The sequence below is a fragment of the Somniosus microcephalus genome, chromosome 3 (genome assembly GCF_052327205.1).
Source record: "Somniosus microcephalus isolate GS21.2 chromosome 3, FLI_Smic_1.0, whole genome shotgun sequence".
NCBI classification, from domain to species: Eukaryota; Metazoa; Chordata; class Chondrichthyes; order Squaliformes; family Somniosidae; genus Somniosus; species Somniosus microcephalus.
This window is the reverse complement of record NC_140989.1, coordinates 4,581,295-4,601,559: the sequence shown is the minus strand read 5'-3', so window position 1 is coordinate 4,601,559 and position 20,265 is coordinate 4,581,295. Positions and strand designations below refer to the sequence as shown.

Below are 20,265 nucleotides of genomic sequence, written 5' to 3'. Positions count from 1 at the left end.
GCATGCTTCCTGCTGGTAATGAGCGCGCTTCCTGCTGGTAATGAGCGCGCTTCCTGCTGGTAATAAGCGTGCTTCCTGCTGGCAATAAGCATGCTTCCTGCTGGTAATGAGCGCGCTTCCTGCTGGTAATGAGCGCGCTTCCTGCTGGTAATGAGCGCGCTTCCTGCTGGTAATGAGCGCATTTCCTGCTGGTAATGAGCGTGTTTCCTGCTGGTAATAAACGTGCTTCATGCTGGTAATGATCGTGCTTCCTGCTGGTAATAAGCATGCTTCCTGCTGGTAATGAGCGCGCTTCCTGCTGGTAATGAGCATGCTTCATGCTGGTAATGAGTGTGCTTCCTGCTTGTAATGACTGCGCTTCCTGCTGGTAATGATTGTGCTTCCTACTGGTAATAAGCATGCTTCCTGCTGGTAATGAGCGTGCTTCATGCTGGTAATATGTGCGCTTCCTACTGGTAAAGAGTGCGCTTCCTGCTGGTAATGAGCGTGCTTCCTGCTGGTAATGATCGCGCTTCCTGCTGGTAATGAGCGTGTTTCCTGCTGGTAATGAGCGCATTTCCTTCTGGTAATGAGCGTGTTTCCTGCTGGTAATGAGCGTGTTTCCTGCTGGTAATTGCCGTGCTTCCTGCTGGTAATAAGCATGCTTCCTGCTGGTAATAAGCGTACTTCCTGCTGGTAATGACCATGCTTCCTGCTGGTAATGAGCGCACTTCCTGCTGGTAATGAGCGTGCTTCCTGCTGGTAATAAGCGTGCTTCCTGCTGGCAATAAGCGTGCTTCCTGCTGGTAATGAGCATGTTTCCTGCTGGTAATGAGCGTGTTTCCTGCTGGTAATAAACGTGCTTCATGCTGGTAATGAGTGTGCTTTCTGCTGGTTATAAGCGCGCTTCCTGCTGGTAATGAGCGTGTTACCTGCTGGTAATAAACATGCTTCATGCTGGTAATGAGCGCGCTTCCTGCTGCTAATAAACGTGCTTCCTGCTGGTAAAGAGCGTGCTTCCTGCTGGTAATGAGTGCGCTTTCTGCTCGCCATATTGGAGGCTCAGGAAACTGCTTAGAGCTGTAGAATGGGCGCAGAGTGCTCGTATCTCTAGGCCACAGAGTTTGCAGATCCCTTATATTATCAGGGGGTGAGTGGCTTTCTCCAGAACTGGGGCCTGCAGACCTTTTGTCTGATCCACCTGCTGTTTCTCTTTCAGTTCCTCGCACTGTTGAAGATGAGGACTGACAGGAGAAGCCACAAAGGCAGCGTGTCCTTGAACAGATCGCGTGGGAGCTGAGGGGGGAGAAGGCAGTGACTGAAGGAGACGGCTCCACCTCCACTCAATGACTTGTCGAAACAAGACTAAACGCAGCACCAAGCTCGTGAGAGGCTGAGAACGGCCGGGAATCCCCTCACTCCGTCTCTGCTTCCACTCCGGGCTCCCAGCCGAAACACGCAGGATGAGATGCAACGTTGGAATAGCGGGAACTCGCCGTTGGGCCTTGCTTTGGAGTGCCTGTCTCTGGGTAAGGTGCGGTGAGCCCCACAATGGCAGTGAGAGGCATGGGCAGGTAGGAGCAGGCCTGCCCCAGTGCCGAGAGTACAGTAACCAGGCCCTGCCCAGCGGGAGCTGCAGACTCGTAGCCACCTTGCCTCAGCTGGAGGGCCAGCGGTGTCCCGACATGTTCAGGTGTTGGGACCAGGTGTCCTACTGGCTGCGGGAGAACGAGGACAGGAAACGACAGGTCGTGGGGGTGAAGGAGGCGATCTCCAAGATACAAGAGGAGCTGAGAAACCATCGGCATCACATCAAAGCGCTGGCGATGCAGGTGAGCTTGGGTCACCAGACAAAGCAACCAGAGAAAAGGAAAAGAAAGACGTCCTATTAATGCAGCATCTTTCGCAACCTCGGGACATCCCAAAGCGCACACAGCCACTGAAGCAGATTTAAAGAGCAGTCACTGTTGTAATGCAGGGAACGCGGCACCCAACATGCACACAGCAAGATCCCACAAACGACAATGTGACAATGACCAGATCATCTGTTTTTGGTCTTGGTTGAGCGATAAATATTGGCGCCAGGGCAACGGGGAGAACTCCACCTCCCCCTTGCTCTTCTTCCAATAGTGCAGTGGAGTCTTTTACGTCTACATTAGAGAGCAGTTTAACGTTTAACGTCTCATCCGAAAGACGGCACTTCTGACAGTGCTGTGCTCCATCAGCACTAACATTCTAACAGTGCAGTGCTCCCTCAGTACTGCCTTTCCGACTGCAGAATTCCCTCAGGATTGTTCCTACGACAGTGCAGCGCTCCCTCAGTACTGCCTTTCCGACAGTTCAGCACTCCTTCAGTACTGCCCCTCTAAAATCTCCAAGTTTGCAGACGACACAAAGCTGGGTGGGCGTGTGTGCTGTGAGGAGGATGCCGAGAAACTCCAGGATGATTTGGACAGGTTGGGTGATTGGGCAGAAGCATGGCAGATGCAATATAACGTGGATAAATGTGAGGTTATCCACTTTGGTGGCAAAAACAGGAAGGCAGATTATTATCTGAATGGCAATAGATTGGGAGAAGGGGAAGTGCAACGAGACCTGGGCGTCCTTGTGCACCAGTCGCTGAAGGTAAGCATGCAGGTGCAGCAGGCGGTTAAGAAGGCAAATGGTATGTTGGCCTTCGTAGCGAGAGGGTTTGAGTACAGGAACAAGGATGTCTTGCTGCAGTTGTACAGGGCCTTGGTGAGGCCACATCTTGAGTATTGTGTGCAGTTTTGGTCGCCTTATCTGAGGAAGGATGTTCTTGCCATGGAAGGAGTGCAGCGAAGATTCACCAGGCTGATACCTGGGATGGCAGGAATGACGTATGAGGAGAGATTGGGTCGATTGGGCTTGTACTCGCTGGAGTTTAGAAGAATGAGAGGGGATCTCAATGAAACTTATAAAATTCTAACAGGACTAGACAGACTAGATGCTGGAAGGATGTTCCTGATGGTCGGTGGGTCCAGAACCAGGGGTCACAGTCTAAGGATAAGGGGTAAGCCATTTAGGACAGAGATGAGGAGGAATTTCTTCACCCAGAGAGTGGTGAACCTGTGGAATTCTCTACCACAGAAGGCAGTAGAGGCCAATTCATTAAATATATTCAAGAAGGAGTTAGATATATTTCTTAAGGCTAAAGGGATCAAGGGATATGGGGAGAAGGCAGGAACAGGGTACTGAATTTGGATGATCAGCCATGATCTCATTGAATGGCGGAGCAGGCTCGAGGGGCCGAATGGCCTACTCCTGCTCCTATCTTCTAAGTCTAAGTCTAAGTCTAAGACAGTGCAGCGATCCCTCAGTACTGCCCCTCCGACATCGCAGCGCAACCTCAGTATTGCCCCTCCAACAGTGTAACACTCCCTCGGTACTGTCCCTACGACAGTGCAGTACTCCCCCAGTACCCTCTCTACGGCAGTACAGCGCTCCCTCAGTACTGAGCCTCCGATAGTGCAGCGGTCCCTCAGTACTGTCCCTCCGACAGTGCAGCGCTCCCTCAGTACTGTCCCTCGGACAGTGCAGCACTCCCTCAGTACTGCCCCTCCGACAGTGCAGCGCTCACTCAGTACTGCCCCTCCGACAGTACGGCACTCCCTCAGTACTGCCTTTCCGACAGTGCAGCACTCCTTCAGTACTGCCCCTCCGGCAGTGCAGCACTCCCTCAGCACTGCCCCTCCGATAGTGCAGCGGTCCCTCAGTACTGCCCTTCCGACAGTGCAGCACTCCTTCAGTACTGCCCCTCCGGCAGTGCAGCACTCCCTCAGCACTGCCCCTCCGACAGTGCAGCCCACCCTCAGGACTGACCCTCCGACAGTACGGCACTCCCTCAATACTGCCCCTACGACAGTACGGCACTCCCTCAGTACTGTCCCTGTGGCAGTGCAGCTCTCCCTCAGCACTGCCCCTCCGACAGTGCAGCCCACCCTCAGGACTGACCCTCCGACAGTGCAGCACTCCTTCGGTACTGCTGTTATGTCTGACATTGGGGATAGGTACTCGATTGCCTTGGCCTGAGCACATGAAGTTTGATAGTGCTGTTATCATTATATTATGTCTGACATTGGATATAGGTATTCGATTGCTTTTGCCTGTAAGAGTGTCGTTGCATCAGCCATTAAAAGCGACATGAGCTGAGTTCAACATACGGCCTCTGGATTATCTTTGCAAACGCAACAGTCAATCAGTTGTGGCAGCTCACAGCAACATCATAGAGCCCTCCACAGAAGCCCATACTGCAGCACTGGGCGACAGGTTGAGGGCAAGTTAAGCTGTGCCCTCCAATCTTTAACTCAAGCTGTCACTCAGGGCCTACAGCTACAGCACTAGCTGTTCAGCTGATGCCAGTGGCTGCACATCCAGCAACCAGTGGGACAGCATTGGTCCCAATCCAAGGAGCAGATACAGCTGACTCTCAGGATGGCAGCACTCCAAAGGACTTCCTTCCTTCCCTGCCCCACACCAGCAGCAGGCTATCTGGCTGAAAGGCTCATCTTGGCACCCGGGGGGGAGAAAGCACAATGACTCGAAGAATTAGTGCGAGTGTCTGCTTTCTGAACCCACCTCCTCCTGCTACTTTTCACCTTGAGGGGCTGCTTTGCACTGTGTTATAACGGAGGGATCAGTTTACTGTTAATTGTGTTTGAATTCTTCGAGTATCCCCGATTTTAAATCGCACAACCCCCCACCATCAATGGTTCCTAGTGGTGACCTATGACCTGCTCTCAAAATGGCCAGAGGTCACTGCCATGGGCTCCGTCACCTCTCGGGTCATCATTGATATCCTTGAGTCCCTCTTCTCCCGCTGGGGGCATCCAAAGGCCAACACCACAGACAATGGCCCCCAAATGGTCTCTTCGGAACTCTCCTCTTACCTTGACAGCGAGGGCATCCGTCACATACGCACAGCGTACTACCACCCTGAGTCAAATGGGGGGGTGGAGCGTTTTAACCAGACTCTGAAAAATGGCTTCAGAGCACACCTATCCCAGGGGTGTGCGTTTGACAAGGCCCTCCTCCACACACTGCTGCACTACAGAGCCTCCCAGCATTCCACTACAGGGGTCTCACCCGCATCCCTCATGCTAGGCCGTGAGCTCATGCTGCCCCTTGGCAGGCTCCGCCCCTCACTAGCTCAGAGCCCTGCTCCACCGGCTCAAGCCACAGTCGCCAGACAGCAGGAGAAGATGAAACTCCGCTTAAGAGGGCCAAGGCACCCAACATCTCAGTCTCCAATTGGGTCAGAGTCCGCAGGCCTCACCGCAACAATAAGATGGCCTCATTCTGGTCCTCCCCTCTCCAAATCAGCCACCAACTTGGACCAGCCACTTTCTGCCTCACTGACGGCTCTCGGTGGCATGCCAGCCACCTTCGGAAGGTGTCAGCACCCCCTGATGCGGGATTACACGGATCTAATCCCCAAGCCTTACCCCCAGAGTGGCGGGATGCACATGTGGCTCAGCCAGCCAACCCTCAAGCAGATACTGTGCCTCACCAGTCCCCACCTCGGCCTGCTCTTCACCAGTCCCCACCTCGGCCTGCTCCTCCCCAGTCCCCACCTCAGCCTGCTCCTCACCAGTCCCCACCTCGGCCTGCTCCTCCCCAGTCCCCACCTCGGCCTGCTCCTCCCCAGTCCCCACCTCGGCCTGCTCCTCCCCAGTCCCCACCTCGGCCTGCTCCTCCCCAGTCCCCACCTCGGCCTGCTCCTCCCCAGTCCCCACCTCGGCCTGCTCCTCACCAGTCCCCACCTCGGCCTGCTCCTCCCCAGTCCCCACCTCGGCCTGCTCCTCCCCAGTCCCCACCTCGGCCTGCTCCTCCCCAGTCCCCACCTCGGCCTGCTCCTCACCAGTCCCCACCTCGGCCTGCTCCTCACCAGTCCCCACCTCGGCCTGCTCCTCCCCAGTCCCCACCTCGGCCTGCTCCTCACCAGTCCCCACCTCGGCCTGCTCCTCACCAGTCCCCACCTCGGCCTGCTCCTCACCAGTCCCCACCTCGGCCCGCTCTTCACCAGTCCCCACCTCGGCCTGCTCCTCCCCAGTCCCCACCTCGGCCTGCTCCTCACCAGTCCCCACCTCGGCCCGCTCTTCCCCAGTCCCCACCTCGGCCTGTTCGTACACATTCTCGCCCTGGCCACCTACAGGACTTTGTCACTACATTTCATGTTTGAAATTCTGTGAGGGGGGAGGAAATGTTATGTCTGACATTGGGGATAGGTACTCGACTGCCTTGGCCTGAGCACATGAAGTTGGATAGTGCTGTTATCGTTGTATTGTGTCTGACATTGGGTATAGGTATTCGATTGGTTTGCCTGTAAAAGTGTGGTTGCATCAGCCATTAAAAGCGACATGAGTTGAGTTCGACATACGGCCTCTGGATTATCTTTGCAAACGCAATAACTGCCCCTCCGACAGTGCAGCACTCCCTCAGTACGGCCCCTCCGACAGTGCAGCACTCCCTCAGTACGGCTCCTCCGACAGTGCAGCATTCCCTCAGTATGGCCCCTCCGACAGTACAGCACTCCCTCAGTACTGCCCCTCCGACAGTGCAGCACCCCCTCACTACTGCACCTCCGACAGTGCGGCTCTCCCTCAGTACTGCCCCTCCAACAGTGCAGCACTCCCTCAGTACTGCCCCTCTGACAGTGCAGCGCTCCCTCAGTACGGCCCCTCTGACAGTGCAGCTCTCCCTCAGTACTGTCCCTCCGACAGTGCGGCATTCCCTCAGTATGGCCCCTCCGACAGTGCGGCTCTCCCTCAGAACTGCCCCTCCGACAATGCACCACTCCCTCAGTACTGCCCCTCCGAAAGTGCAGAAATCCCTCAGTACGGGCCCTCCGACAGTGCAGCATTCCTTCGGTACTGCCTCTCTGACAGTGCAGCGCTCCCTCAGTACTGCCCCTCCAACAGTGCAGTGCTCCCTCAGTACTGCCCTCCGACAATGCGGCGCTCCCTCACTACTGCCCCTCCGACAGTGCGGCTCTCCCTCAGTACTGACACTCCGACAATGCGGCGCTCCCTCAGTAATGCCCCCCCGACAGTGCGGCGCTCCCTCAGTACTGCCCCTCCGACAATGTAGCACTCCCTCAGTACTGCCCCTCCGACAGTGCAGCACTTCCTCAGTACTGCCCCTCCGACAGTGCAGCACTCCCTCAGTACTGCCCCTCCCTCAGTACGGCCCCTCCGACAGTGCAGCACTCCCTCAGTACTGCCCCTCCAACAGTGCAGCGCTCCCTCAGTACTGCCCCTCCGACTGTGCAGCGCTCCCTCAGTACCGCCCCTCCGACAGTGCGGCTGTCCCTCAGTACTGTCCCTCCGACAGTGCGGCTTGCCCTCAGCGCTGGCCCTCCGACAGTGCAGCGCTCCCTCAGTACTGCCCCTCCGACAGTGCAGCGCTCCCTCAGTACAACCCCTCTGACAGTGCAGCACTCTATCGGTACTGCCTCTTTGACATTGCGGCGCTCCCTCAGTACTGCCCCTCCGACAGTACGGCTCTCCCTCAGTACTGCCCCTCCCTCAGTACGGCCCCTCCGACAGTGCAGCGCTCCCTCAGTACTGCCCCTCCGACAGTGCAGCGCTCCCTCAGTACAACCCCTCTGACAGTGCAGCACTCTATCGGTACTGCCTCTTTGACAGTGCGGCTCTCCCTCAGTACTGCCCCTCTGACAATGCAGCACTCCCTCAGTACTGCCCCTCCGATGGTGCAGATCTCCCTCAGTACGGGCCCTCCGACAGTGCAGCATTCCTTTGGTACTGCCTCTCTGACAGTGCAGCGCTCCCTCAGTACTGCCCCTCCAACAGTGCAGCGCTCCCTCAGTACTGCCCCTCCAACAGTGCAGTGCTCCCTCAGTACTGCCCTCCGACAATGCGGCGCTCCCTCACTACTGCCCCTCCGACAGTGCGGCTCTCCCTCAGTACTGACACTCCGACAATGCGGCGCTCCCTCAGTAATGCCCCCCCCGACAGTGCGGCGCTCCCTCAGTACTGCCCCTCCGACAATGTAGCACTCCCTCAGTACTGCCCCTCCGACAGTGCAGCACTCCCTCAGTACTGCCCCTCCGACAGTGCAGCACTCACTCAGTACTGCCCCGCCAACAGTGCAGCGCTCCCTCAGTACTGCCCCTCCAACAGTGCAGCACTCCCTCAGTACTGCCCCTCCCTCAGTACTGCCCCTCCAACAGTGCAGCGCTCCCTCAGAACTGCCCCTCCGACTGTGCAGCGCTCCCTCAGTACCGCCCCTCCGACAGTGTGGCTCTCCCTCAGTACTGCCCCTCCGACAGTGCGGCTTGCCCTCAGCGCTGGCCCTCCGACAGTGCGGCGCTCCCTCAGTACTGCCCCTCCGACAGTGCAGCGCTCCCTCAGTACAGCCCCTCTGACAGTGCAGCACTCTATCGGTACTGCCTCTTTGACATTGCGGCGCTCCCTCAGTACTGCCCCTCCGACAGTACGGCTCTCCCTCAATACTGCCCCTCCCTCATTACGGCCCCTCCAACAGTGCAGCATTCCCTCAGTACTGCCCCTCCGACAGTGCAGCTATCGCTCAGTACTGCCCTTCCGACAGTGCGGCTCTCCCTCAGTACTGCCCCTCCGACAGTGCAGCTATCGCTCAGTACTGCCCCTCCGACAGTGCAGCGCTCCCTCAGTACTGCCCCTCCGACAGTGCAGCACTCCCTCAGTACTGCCCCTCCGACAGTGCAGCGCTCCCTCAGTGCTGCCCCTCCGACAGTGCAGCCCTCCCTAAGTACTGCCTCTCCGAAAGTGCAGCACTCCCTCAGTACTGACTCTCCGACAGTGCGGCCCTCCCTCACTACTGCAACTCCGACAGTGCAGCCCTCCCTCAGTACTGCTCCTCCGACAGTGCAGCACTCCCTCAGTACTGCCCCTCGGACAGTGCGGCATTCCCTCAGTACTGACTCTCCGACAGTGCAGCGCTCCCTCTGTAGTGACCCTCCGACAGTGCAGCATTCCCTCAGTATGGCCCCTCCGACAGTACAGCACTCCCTCAGTACTGCCCCTCCGACAGTACAACACCCCCTCACTACTGCACCTCCGACAGTGCAGCCCGCCCTCAGTACTGCCCCTCCGACAGTGCGGCTCTCCCTCAGCACTGACCCTCCGACAGTGCGGCTCTCCCTCAGTACTGCCCCTCCGACATTGCAGCTCTCCCTCAGTACTGCCCCTCCGACAGTGCAGCTCTCCCTCAGTACTGCCACTACGACAGTGCGGCTCTCCCTCAGTACTGACTCTCCGACAGTGCAGCTCTCCCTCCGTACTGCCACTACGACAGTGCGGCTCTCCCTTAGTACTGACCCTCCGACAGTGCAGCGCTCCCTCAGTACTGCCCCTCCGACAGTGCAGCGCTCCCTCAGAACTGCTCCGCCGACACTGCGGTTCTCCCTCAGTACTGACCCGCCGATAGTGCAGCGCTCCCTCAGTACTGCCCCTCCGACAATGCAGCACTCCCTCATTACTGCCCCTCCGACAGTGCAGCACTCCCTCAGTACTGCCCCTCCAACAGTGCAGCACTCCCTCAGTACTGCCCATCCGACAGTGCAGTGCTCCCTCAGAACTGCCTCTCCGACAGTGCGGCTCTCCCTCAGTACTGCCCCTCCGACAGTGCAGCGCTCCCTCAGTACTGCCCCTCCGACAGTGCAGCGCTCCCTCAGTACTGCCCCTCCGACAGTGCAGCGCTCCCTCAGTACTGCCCCTCCGACAGTGCAGCCCTCCCTCAGTACTGCCTCTCCGACAGTGTAGCACTCCCTCAGTACTGGCTCTCCAACAGTGTGGCCCTCCCTCACTACTGCACCTCCGACAGTGCAGCCCTCCCTCAGTACTGCTCCTCCGACAGTGCAGCATTCCCTCAGTATGGCCCCTCCGACAGTGCAGCACTCCCTCAGTACTGCCCCTCCGACAGTGCAGCATTCCCTCAGTATGGCCCCTCCGACAGTGCAGCACTCCCTCAGTACTGCCCCTCCAACAGTGCAGCGCTCCCTGAGTACTGTTCCCATGAGAGTGCAGCACTCCCTCAGTCCTGCCCCTCCATCAGTGCAGCACTCCCTCAGTACTGCCCCTCCGACAGTGCGGCTGTCCCTCAGTACTGCCCCTCCAACAGTGCAGCACTCGCTCAGTACTGCCCCTCTGACAGTGCAGCGCTCCCTCAGCATTGACCCGCCGACAGTGCAGCACTCCCTCAGTACGGCACCTCCGACAGTGCAGCCCTCCCTCAGTACTGCCCCTCCAACAGTGCGGCTCTCCCTCAGTACTGCTCCTCCGACAGTGCAGCATTCCCTCAGTACGTCCCCTCCGACAGTGCAGCACTCCCTTAGTACTGCTCCTGCGACAGTGCAGCACTCCCTCAGCGCAGCCCCTCCGACAGTGCAGCGCTCCCTCAGTACTGCCCCTCCGACAGTGCAGCACTCCCTCAGTACGGCCCCTCCGACAGTGCAGCACTCCCTCAGTACGGCTCCTCCGACAGTGCAGCATTCCCTCAGTATGGCCCCTCCGACAGTACAGCACTCCCTCAGTACTGCCCCTCCGACAGTGCAGCACCCCCTCACTACTGCACCTCCGACAGTGCGGCTCTCCCTCAGTACTGCCCCTCCAACAGTGCAGCACTCCCTCAGTACTGCCCCTCTGACAGTGCAGCGCTCCCTCAGTACGGCCCCTCTGACAGTGCAGCTCTCCCTCAGTACTGTCCCTCCGACAGTGCGGCATTCCCTCAGTATGGCCCCTCCGACAGTGCGGCTCTCCCTCAGTACTGCCCCTCCGAAAGTGCAGAAATCCCTCAGTACGGGCCCTCCGACAGTGCAGCATTCCTTCGGTACTGCCTCTCTGACAGTGCAGCGCTCCCTCAGTACTGCCCCTCCAACAGTGCAGTGCTCCCTCAGTACTGCCCTCCGACAATGCGGCGCTCCCTCACTACTGCCCCTCCGACAGTGCGCCTCTCCCTCAGTACTGACACTCCGACAATGCGGCGCTCCCTCAGTAATGCCCCCCCGACAGTGCGGCGCTCCCTCAGTACTGCCCCTCCGACAATGTAGCACTCCCTCAGTACTGCCCCTCCGACAGTGCAGCACTTCCTCAGTACTGCCCCTCCGACAGTGCAGCACTCCCTCAGTACTGCCCCTCCCTCAGTACGGCCCCTCCGACAGTGCAGCACTCCCTCAGTACTGCCCCTCCAACAGTGCAGCGCTCCCTCAGTACTGCCCCTCCGACTGTGCAGCGCTCCCTCAGTACCGCCCCTCCGACAGTGCGGCTGTCCCTCAGTACTGTCCCTCCGACAGTGCGGCTTGCCCTCAGCGCTGGCCCTCCGACAGTGCAGCGCTCCCTCAGTACTGCCCCTCCGACAGTGCAGCGCTCCCTCAGTACAACCCCTCTGACAGTGCAGCACTCTATCGGTACTGCCTCTTTGACATTGCGGCGCTCCCTCAGTACTGCCCCTCCGACAGTACGGCTCTCCCTCAGTACTGCCCCTCCCTCAGTACGGCCCCTCCGACAGTGCAGCGCTCCCTCAGTACTGCCCCTCCGACAGTGCAGCGCTCCCTCAGTACAACCCCTCTGACAGTGCAGCACTCTATCGGTACTGCCTCTTTGACAGTGCGGCTCTCCCTCAGTACTGCCCCTCTGACAATGCAGCACTCCCTCAGTACTGCCCCTCCGATGGTGCAGATCTCCCTCAGTACGGGCCCTCCGACAGTGCAGCATTCCTTTGGTACTGCCTCTCTGACAGTGCAGCGCTCCCTCAGTACTGCCCCTCCAACAGTGCAGCGCTCCCTCAGTACTGCCCCTCCAACAGTGCAGTGCTCCCTCAGTACTGCCCTCCGACAATGCGGCGCTCCCTCACTACTGCCCCTCCGACAGTGCGGCTCTCCCTCAGTACTGACACTCTGACAATGCGGCGCTCCCTCAGTAATGCCCCCCCCGACAGTGCGGCGCTCCCTCAGTACTGCCCCTCCGACAATGTAGCACTCCCTCAGTACTGCCCCTCCGACAGTGCAGCACTCCCTCAGTACTGCCCCTCCGACAGTGCAGCACTCACTCAGTACTGCCCCGCCAACAGTGCAGCGCTCCCTCAGTACTGCCCCTCCAACAGTGCAGCACTCCCTCAGTACTGCCCCTCCCTCAGTACTGCCCCTCCAACAGTGCAGCGCTCCCTCAGAACTGCCCCTCCGACTGTGCAGCGCTCCCTCAGTACCGCCCCTCCGACAGTGTGGCTCTCCCTCAGTACTGCCCCTCCGACAGTGCGGCTTGCCCTCAGCGCTGGCCCTCCGACAGTGCGGCGCTCCCTCAGTACTGCCCCTCCGACAGTGCAGCGCTCCCTCAGTACAGCCCCTCTGACAGTGCAGCACTCTATCGGTACTGCCTCTTTGACATTGCGGCGCTCCCTCAGTACTGCCCCTCCGACAGTACGGCTCTCCCTCAGTACTGCCCCTCCCTCATTACGGCCCCTCCAACAGTGCAGCATTCCCTCAGTACTGCCCCTCCGACAGTGCAGCTATCGCTCAGTACTGCCCTTCCGACAGTGCGGCTCTCCCTCAGTACTGCCCCTCCGACAGTGCAGCTATCGCTCAGTACTGCCCCTCCGACAGTGCAGCGCTCCCTCAGTACTGCCCCTCCGACAGTGCAGCACTCCCTCAGTACTGCCCCTCCGACAGTGCAGCGCTCCCTCAGTGCTGCCCCTCCGACAGTGCAGCCCTCCCTAAGTACTGCCTCTCCGAAAGTGCAGCACTCCCTCAGTACTGACTCTCCGACAGTGCGGCCCTCCCTCACTACTGCAACTCCGACAGTGCAGCCCTCCCTCAGTACTGCTCCTCCGACAGTGCAGCATTCCCTCAGTGTGGCCCCTCCGACAGTGCAGCACTCCCTCAGTACTGCCCCTCGGACAGTGCGGCATTCCCTCAGTACTGACTCTCCGACAGTGCAGCGCTCCCTCTGTAGTGACCCTCCGACAGTGCAGCATTCCCTCAGTATGGCCCCTCCGACAGTACAGCACTCCCTCAGTACTGCCCCTCCGACAGTACAACACCCCCTCACTACTGCACCTCCGACAGTGCAGCCCGCCCTCAGTACTGCCCCTCCGACAGTGCGGCTCTCCCTCAGCACTGACCCTCCGACAGTGCGGCTCTCCCTCAGTACTGCCCCTCCGACATTGCAGCTCTCCCTCAGTACTGCCCCTCCGACAGTGCAGCTCTCCCTCAGTACTGCCACTACGACAGTGCGGCTCTCCCTCAGTACTGACTCTCCGACAGTGCAGCTCTCCCTCCGTACTGCCACTACGACAGTGCGGCTCTCCCTTAGTACTGACCCTCCGACAGTGCAGCGCTCCCTCAGTACTGCCCCTCCGACAGTGCAGCGCTCCCTCAGAACTGCTCCGCCGACACTGCGGTTCTCCCTCAGTACTGACCCGCCGATAGTGCAGCGCTCCCTCAGTACTGCCCCTCCGACAATGCAGCACTCCCTCATTACTGCCCCTCCGACAGTGCAGCACTCCCTCAGTACTGCCCCTCCAACAGTGCAGCACTCCCTCAGTACTGCCCATCCGACAGTGCGACGCTCCCTCAGTACTGCCCCTCCGACAGTGCGGCACTCCCACAGGACTGCCCCTCCGACAGTGCAGCGCTCCCTCAGAACTGCCTCTCCGACAGTGCGGCTCTCCCTCAGTACTGCCCCTCCGACAGTGCAGCGCTCCCTCAGTACTTCCCCTCCGACAGTGCAGCGCTCCCTCAGTACTGCCCCTCCGACAGTGCAGCGCTCCCTCAGTACTGCCCCTCCGACAGTGCAGCCCTCCCTCAGTACTGCCTCTCCGACAGTGTAGCACTCCCTCAGTACTGGCTCTCCAACAGTGTGGCCCTCCCTCACTACTGCACCTCCGACAGTGCAGCCCTCCCTCAGTACTGCTCCTCCGACAGTGCAGCATTCCCTCAGTATGGCCCCTCCGACAGTGCAGCACTCCCTCAGTACTGCCCCTCCGACAGTGCAGCATTCCCTCAGTATGGCCCCTCCGACAGTGCAGCACTCCCTCAGTACTGCCCCTCCAACAGTGCAGCGCTCCCTGAGTACTGTTCCCATGAGAGTGCAGCACTCCCTCAGTCCTGCCCCTCCATCAGTGCAGCACTCCCTCAGTACTGCCCCTCCGACAGTGCGGCTGTCCCTCAGTACTGCCCCTCCAACAGTGCAGCACTCGCTCAGTACTGCCCCTCTGACAGTGCAGCGCTCCCTCAGCATTGACCCGCCGACAGTGCAGCACTCCCTCAGTACGGCACCTCCGACAGTGCAGCCCTCCCTCAGTACTGCCCCTCCAACAGTGCGGCTCTCCCTCAGTACTGCTCCTCCGACAGTGCAGCATTCCCTCAGTACGTCCCCTCAGACAGTGCAGCACTCCCTTAGTACTGCTCCTGCGACAGTGCAGCACTCCCTCAGCGCAACCCCTCCGACAGTGCAGCGCTCCCTCAGTACTGCCCCTCCGACAGTGCAGCCCTTCCTCAGTACTGCCCCTCCGACAGTGCATCACTCCCTCAGTACTGACCCTCCGACAGTGCAGCACTCCCTCAGTACTGCTCCTCCGACAGTGCAGCATTCCCTCAGTACGGCCCCTCCGACAGTGCAGCACTCCCTCAGTACTGCCCCTCCGACAGTGCAGCATTCCCTCAGTATGGCCCCTCCGACAGTGCAGCACTCCCTCAGTACTGCCCCTCCAACAGTGCAGCGCTCCCTGAGTACTGTTCCCATGAGAGTGCAGCACTCCCTCAGTCCTGCCCCTCCATCAGTGCAGCACTCCCTCAGTACTGCCCCTCCGACAGTGCGGCTGTCCCTCAGTACTGCCCCTCTAACAGTGCAGCACTCACTCAGTACTGCCCCTCTGACAGTGCAGCGCTCCCTCAATACTGACTCTCCGACAGTGCGGCCCTCCCTCACTACTGCAACTCCGACAGTGCAGCCCTCCCTCAGTACTGCTCCTCCGACAGTGCAGCATTCCCTCAGTGTGGCCCCTCCGACAGTGCAGCACTCCCTCAGTACTGCCCCTCCGACAGTGCAGCACTCCCTCAGTATTACCCCTCCGACAGTGCAGCGCTCCCTCTGTAGTGACCCTCCGACAGTGCAGCACTCCCTCAGTACTGCTCCTCCGACAGTGCAGCATTCCCTCAGTATGGCCCCTCCGACAGTACAGCACTCCCTCAGTACTGCTCCTCCGACAGTGCAGCATTCCCTCAGTATGGCCCCTCCGACAGTACAGCACTCCCTCAGTACTGCCCCTCCGACAGTGCAACACCCCCTCACTACTGCACCTCCGACAGTGCAGCCCTCCCTCAGTACTGCCCCTCCGACAGTGCGGCTCTCCCTCAGCACTGAGCCTCCGACAGTGCGGCGCTCCCTCAGTACTGCCCCTCCGACATTGCAGCCCTCCCTCAGTATTGCCCCTCCGACAGTGCGGCTCTCCCTCAGCACTGACCCTCCGACAGTGCAGCTCTCCCTCAGGACTGCCCCTCCGACATTGCAGCTCTCCCTCAGTACTGCCCCTCCGACAGTGCAGCTCTCCCTCAGTACTGCTACTACGACAGTGCGGCTCTCCCTCAGTACTGCCCCTCCGACAGTGCAGCTCTCCCTCAGTACTGCCCCTCCGACAGTGCAGCTCTCCCTCAGTACTGCCACTACGACAGTGCGGCTCTCCCTCAGTACTGACCCGCCGATAGTGCAGCGCTCCCTCAGTACTGCCCCTCCGACAATGCAGCACTCCCTCATTACTGCCCCTCCGACAGTGCAGCACTCCCTCAGTACTGCCCCTCCGACAATGCAGCACTCCCACAGGACTGCCCCTCCAACAGTGCAGCGCTCCCTCAGAACTGCCTCTCCGACAGTGCGGCTCTCCCTCAGTACTGCCCCTCCGACAGTGCAGCGCTCCCTTAGTACTGCCCCTCGGACAGTGCGGCATTCCCTCAGTATGGCCCCTCCGAAAGTGCAGCACTCCCTCAGTACTGCCCCTCCGAAAGTGCAGCACTCCCTCAGTACTGCCCCTCCGACAGTGCAGCACCCCCTCACTACTGCACCTCCGACAGTGCAGCCCTCCCTCAGTACTGCCCCTCCGACAGTGCGGCTCTCCCTCAGCATTGCCCCTCCGACAGTGCGGCTCTCCCTCAGCACTGCCCCTCCGACAGTGCGGCTCTCCCTCAGTACTGCCCCTCCGACAGTGCGGCTCTCCCTCAGCACTGACCCTCCGACAGTGCGGCGCTCCCTCAGTACTGCCCCTCCGACATTGCAGCTCTCCCTCAGTACTGCCCCTCCGACAGTGCAGCTCTCCCTCAGTACCGCCCCTCCGACATTGCAGCTCTCCCTCAGTACTGACTCTCCGACAGTGCAGCTCTCCCTCAGTACTGCCACTACGACAGTGCGGCTCTCCCTCAGTACTGCCCCTCCGACAGTGCAGCGCTCCCTCAGAACTGCTCCGCCAACACTGCGGTTCTCCCTCAGTACTGACCCGCCGATAGTGCAGCGCTCCCTCAGTACTGCCCCTCCGACAATGCAGCACTCCCTCATTACTGCCCCTCCGACAGTGCAGCTCTCCCTCAGTACTGCCCCTCCAACAGTGCAGCACTCCCTCAGTACTGCCCATCCGACAGTGCGACGCTCCCTCAGTACTGCCCCTCCGACAGTGCGGCACTCCCACAGGACTGCCCCTCCGACAGTGCAGCGCTCCCTCAGAACTGCCTCTCCGACAGTGCGGCTCTCCCTCAGTACTGCCCCTCCGACAGTGCAGCGCTCCCTCAGTACTGCCCCTCCGACAGTGCAGCACTACCTCAGTACTGCCCCTCCGACAGTGCAGCACTCCCTCAGTACTGCCCCGCCGACAGTGCAGCGCTCCCTCAGTACTGGCCCTCCAACAGTGCAGCACTCGCTCAGTACTGCCCCTCCCTCAGTACGGCCCCACCGACAGTGCAGCACTCCCTCAGTACTGCCCCTCCAACAGTGCAGCGCTCCCTCAGAACTGCCCCTCCGACTGTGCAGCGCTCCCTCAGTACCGCCCCTCCAACAGTGTGGCTCTCCCTCAGTACTGCCCCTCCGACAGTGCGGCTTGCCCTCAGCGCTGGCCCTCCGACAGTGCGGCGCTCCCTCAGTACTGCCCCTCCGACAGTGCAGCGCTCCCTCAGTACAGCCCCTCTGACAGTGCAGCACTCTATCGGTACTGCCTCTTTGACATTGCGGCGCTCCCTCAGTACTGCCCCTCCGACAGTACGGCTCTCCCTCAGTACTGCCCCTCCCTCATTACGGCCCCTCCAACAGTGCAGCATTCCCTCAGTACTGCCCCTCCGACAGTGCAGCTATCGCTCAGTACTGCCCTTCCGACAGTGCGGCTCTCCCTCAGTACTGACTCTCCGACAGTGCGGCTCTCCCTCAGTGCTGCCCCTCCGACAGTGCAGCGCTCCCTCAGTACTGCCCCTCCGACAGTGCAGCACTCCCTCAGTACTGCCCCTCCGACAGTGCAGCACTCCCTCAGTACTGCCCCTCCGACAGTGCAGCGCTCCCTCAGTGCTGCCCCTCCGAAAGTGCAGCACTCCCTCAGTACTGACTCTCCGACAGTGCAGCCCTCCCTCAGTACTGCTCCTCCGACAGTGCAGCATTCCCTCAGTGTGGCCCCTCCAACAGTGCAGCACTCCCTCAGTACTGCCCCTCGGACAGTGCGGCATTCCCTCAGTATGGCCCCTCCAACAGTGCAGCACTCCCTCAGTATTGCCCCTCCGACAGTGCAGCGCTACCTCTGTAGTGACCCTCCGACAGTGCAGCACTCCCTCAGTACTGCTCCTCCGACAGTGCAGCACTCCCTCAGTACTGCTCCTCCGACAGTGCAGCATTCCCTCAGTATGGCCCCTCCGACAGTACAGCACTCCCTCAGTACTGCCCCTCCGACAGTGCAACACCCCCTCACTACTGCACCTCCGACAGTGCAGCCCTCCCTCAGTACTGCCCCTCCGACAGTGCGGCTCTCCCTCAGCACTGACCCTCCGACAGTGCGGCGCTCCCTCAGTACTGCCCCTCCGACATTGCAGCTCTCCCTCAGTACTGACACTACGACAGTGCGGCTCTCCCTCAGTACTGCCACTACGACAGTGCAGCGCTCCCTCAGTACTGCCCCTTCGACAGTGCGGCTCTCCCTTAGTACTGACCCTGTGACAGTGCAGCTCTCCCTCAGTACTGACCCTCCGACAGTGCAGCGCTCTCTCAGTACTGCCCCTCCGACAGTGCAGCTCTCCCTCAGTACTACCACTACGACAGTGCGGCTCTCCCTTAGTACTGACCCTCCGACAGTGCAGTGCTCTCTCAGTACTGCCCCTCCGACAGTGCAGCGCTCCCTCAGAACTGCTCCGCCGACACTGCGGTTCTCCCTCAGTACTGACCCGCCGATAGTGCAGCGCTCCCTCAGTACTGCCCCTCCGACAATGCAGCACTCCCTCATTACTGCCCCTCCGACAGTGCAGCGCTCCCTCAGTACTGCCCCTCCGACAGTGCAGCCCTCCCTCAGTACTGCCTCTCCGACAGTGCAGCGCTCCCTCAGTACTGCCCCTCCGACAGTGTGGCCATCCCTCACTACTGCACCTCCGACAGTGCAGCGCTCCCTCAGTACTGCCCCTCCGACAGTGCAGCCCTCCCTCAGTACTGCCTCTCCGACAGTGCAGCGCTCCCTCAGTACTGCCCCTCCGACAGTGTGGCCATCCCTCACTACTGCACCTCCGACAGTGCAGCCCTCCCTCAGTACTGCTCCTCCGACAGTGCAGCATTCCCTCAGTATGGCCCCTCCGACAGTGCAGCACTCCCTCAGTACTGCCCCTCCGACAGTGCAGCATTCCCTCAGTATGGCCCCTCCGACAGTGCAGCACTCCCTCAGTACTGCCCCTCCAACAGTGCAGCGCTCCCTGAGTACTGTTCCCATGAGAGTGCAGCACTCCCTCAGTCCTGCCCCTCCATCAGTGCAGCACTCCCTCAGTACTGCCCCTCCGACAGTGCGGCTGTCCCTCAGTACTGCCCCTCCAACAGTGCAGCACTCGCTCAGTACTGCCCCTCTGACAGTGCAGCGCTCACTCAGTATTGACCCGCCGACAGTGCAGCACTCCCTCAGTACGGCACCTCCGACAGTGCAGCCCTCCCTCAGTACTGCCCCTCCGACAGTGCAGCACCCCCGCAATACTGCACCTCCGACAGTGCAGCACTCCCTCAGTACTGGCTCTCCGACAGTGTGGCCATCCCTCACTACTGCACCTCCGACAGTGCAGCCCTCCCTCAGTACTGCTCCTCCGACAGTGCAGCATTCCCTCAGTATGGCCCCTTCGACAGTGCAGCACTCCCTCAGTACTGCCCCTCCGACAGTGCAGCATTCCCTCAGTATGGCCCCTCCGACAGTGCAGCCCTCCCTCAGTACTGCCCCTCCGACAGTGCAGCACTCCCTCAGTACTGCCCCTCCAACAGTGCGGCTCTCCCTCAGTACTGCTCCTCCGACAGTGCAGCATTCCCTCAGTACGTCCCCTCCGACAGTGCAGCACTCCCTTAGTACTGCTCCTGCGACAGTGCAGCACTCCCTCAGCGCAACCCCTCCGACAGTGCAGCGCTCCCTCAGTACTGCCCCTCCGACAGTGCAGCCCTTCCTCAGTACTGCCCCTCCGACAGTGCAGCACTCCCTCAGTACTGACCCTCCGACAGTGCAGCACTCCCTCAGTACTGCTCCTCCGACAGTGCAGCATTCCCTCAGTATGGCCCCTCCGACAGTGCAGCACTCCCTCAGTACTGCCCCTCCGACAGTGCAGCATTCCCTCAGTATGGCCCCTCCGACAGTGCAGCACTCCCTCAGTACTGCCCCTCCAACAGTGCAGCGCTCCCTGAGTACTGTTCCCATGAGAGTGCAGCACTCCCTCAGTCCTGCCCCTCCATCAGTGCAGCACTCCCTCAGTACTGCCCCTCCGACAGTGCGGCTGTCCCTCAGTACTGCCCCTCCAACAGTGCAGCACTCGCTCAGTACTGCCCCTCTGACAGTGCAGCGCTCCCTCAGTATTGACCCGCCGACAGTGCAGCACTCCCTCAGTACGGCACCTCCGACAGTGCAGCCCTCCCTCAGTACGGCACCTCCGACAGTGCAGCCCTCCCTCAGTACTGCCCCTCCGACAGAGCAGCACTCCCTCAGTACTGACTCTCCGACAGTGCGATGCTCCCTCAGTACTGCCCCTCCGACAGTGCAGCACCCCCTCAATACTGCACCTCCGATAGTGCAGCCCTC

The 20,265-nt window shown here is 60.3% G+C and overlaps 1 protein-coding gene across 1 annotated transcript in view; it reads left to right on the top strand.

Annotated features, from left to right (window-relative positions):
* Positions 1-1,664: 1,664 nt before the first annotated feature.
* Positions 1,665-20,265, top strand: part of LOC147120800 (angiopoietin-related protein 7-like) — a 121,661-nt gene continuing 103,060 nt past the window's right edge. The window contains exon 1 of the mRNA XM_085977121.1: positions 1,665-1,811. Coding sequence (XP_085833247.1) covers positions 1,665-1,811 — 147 coding nt within the window. The remainder of the gene's footprint in view (positions 1,812-20,265) is intronic.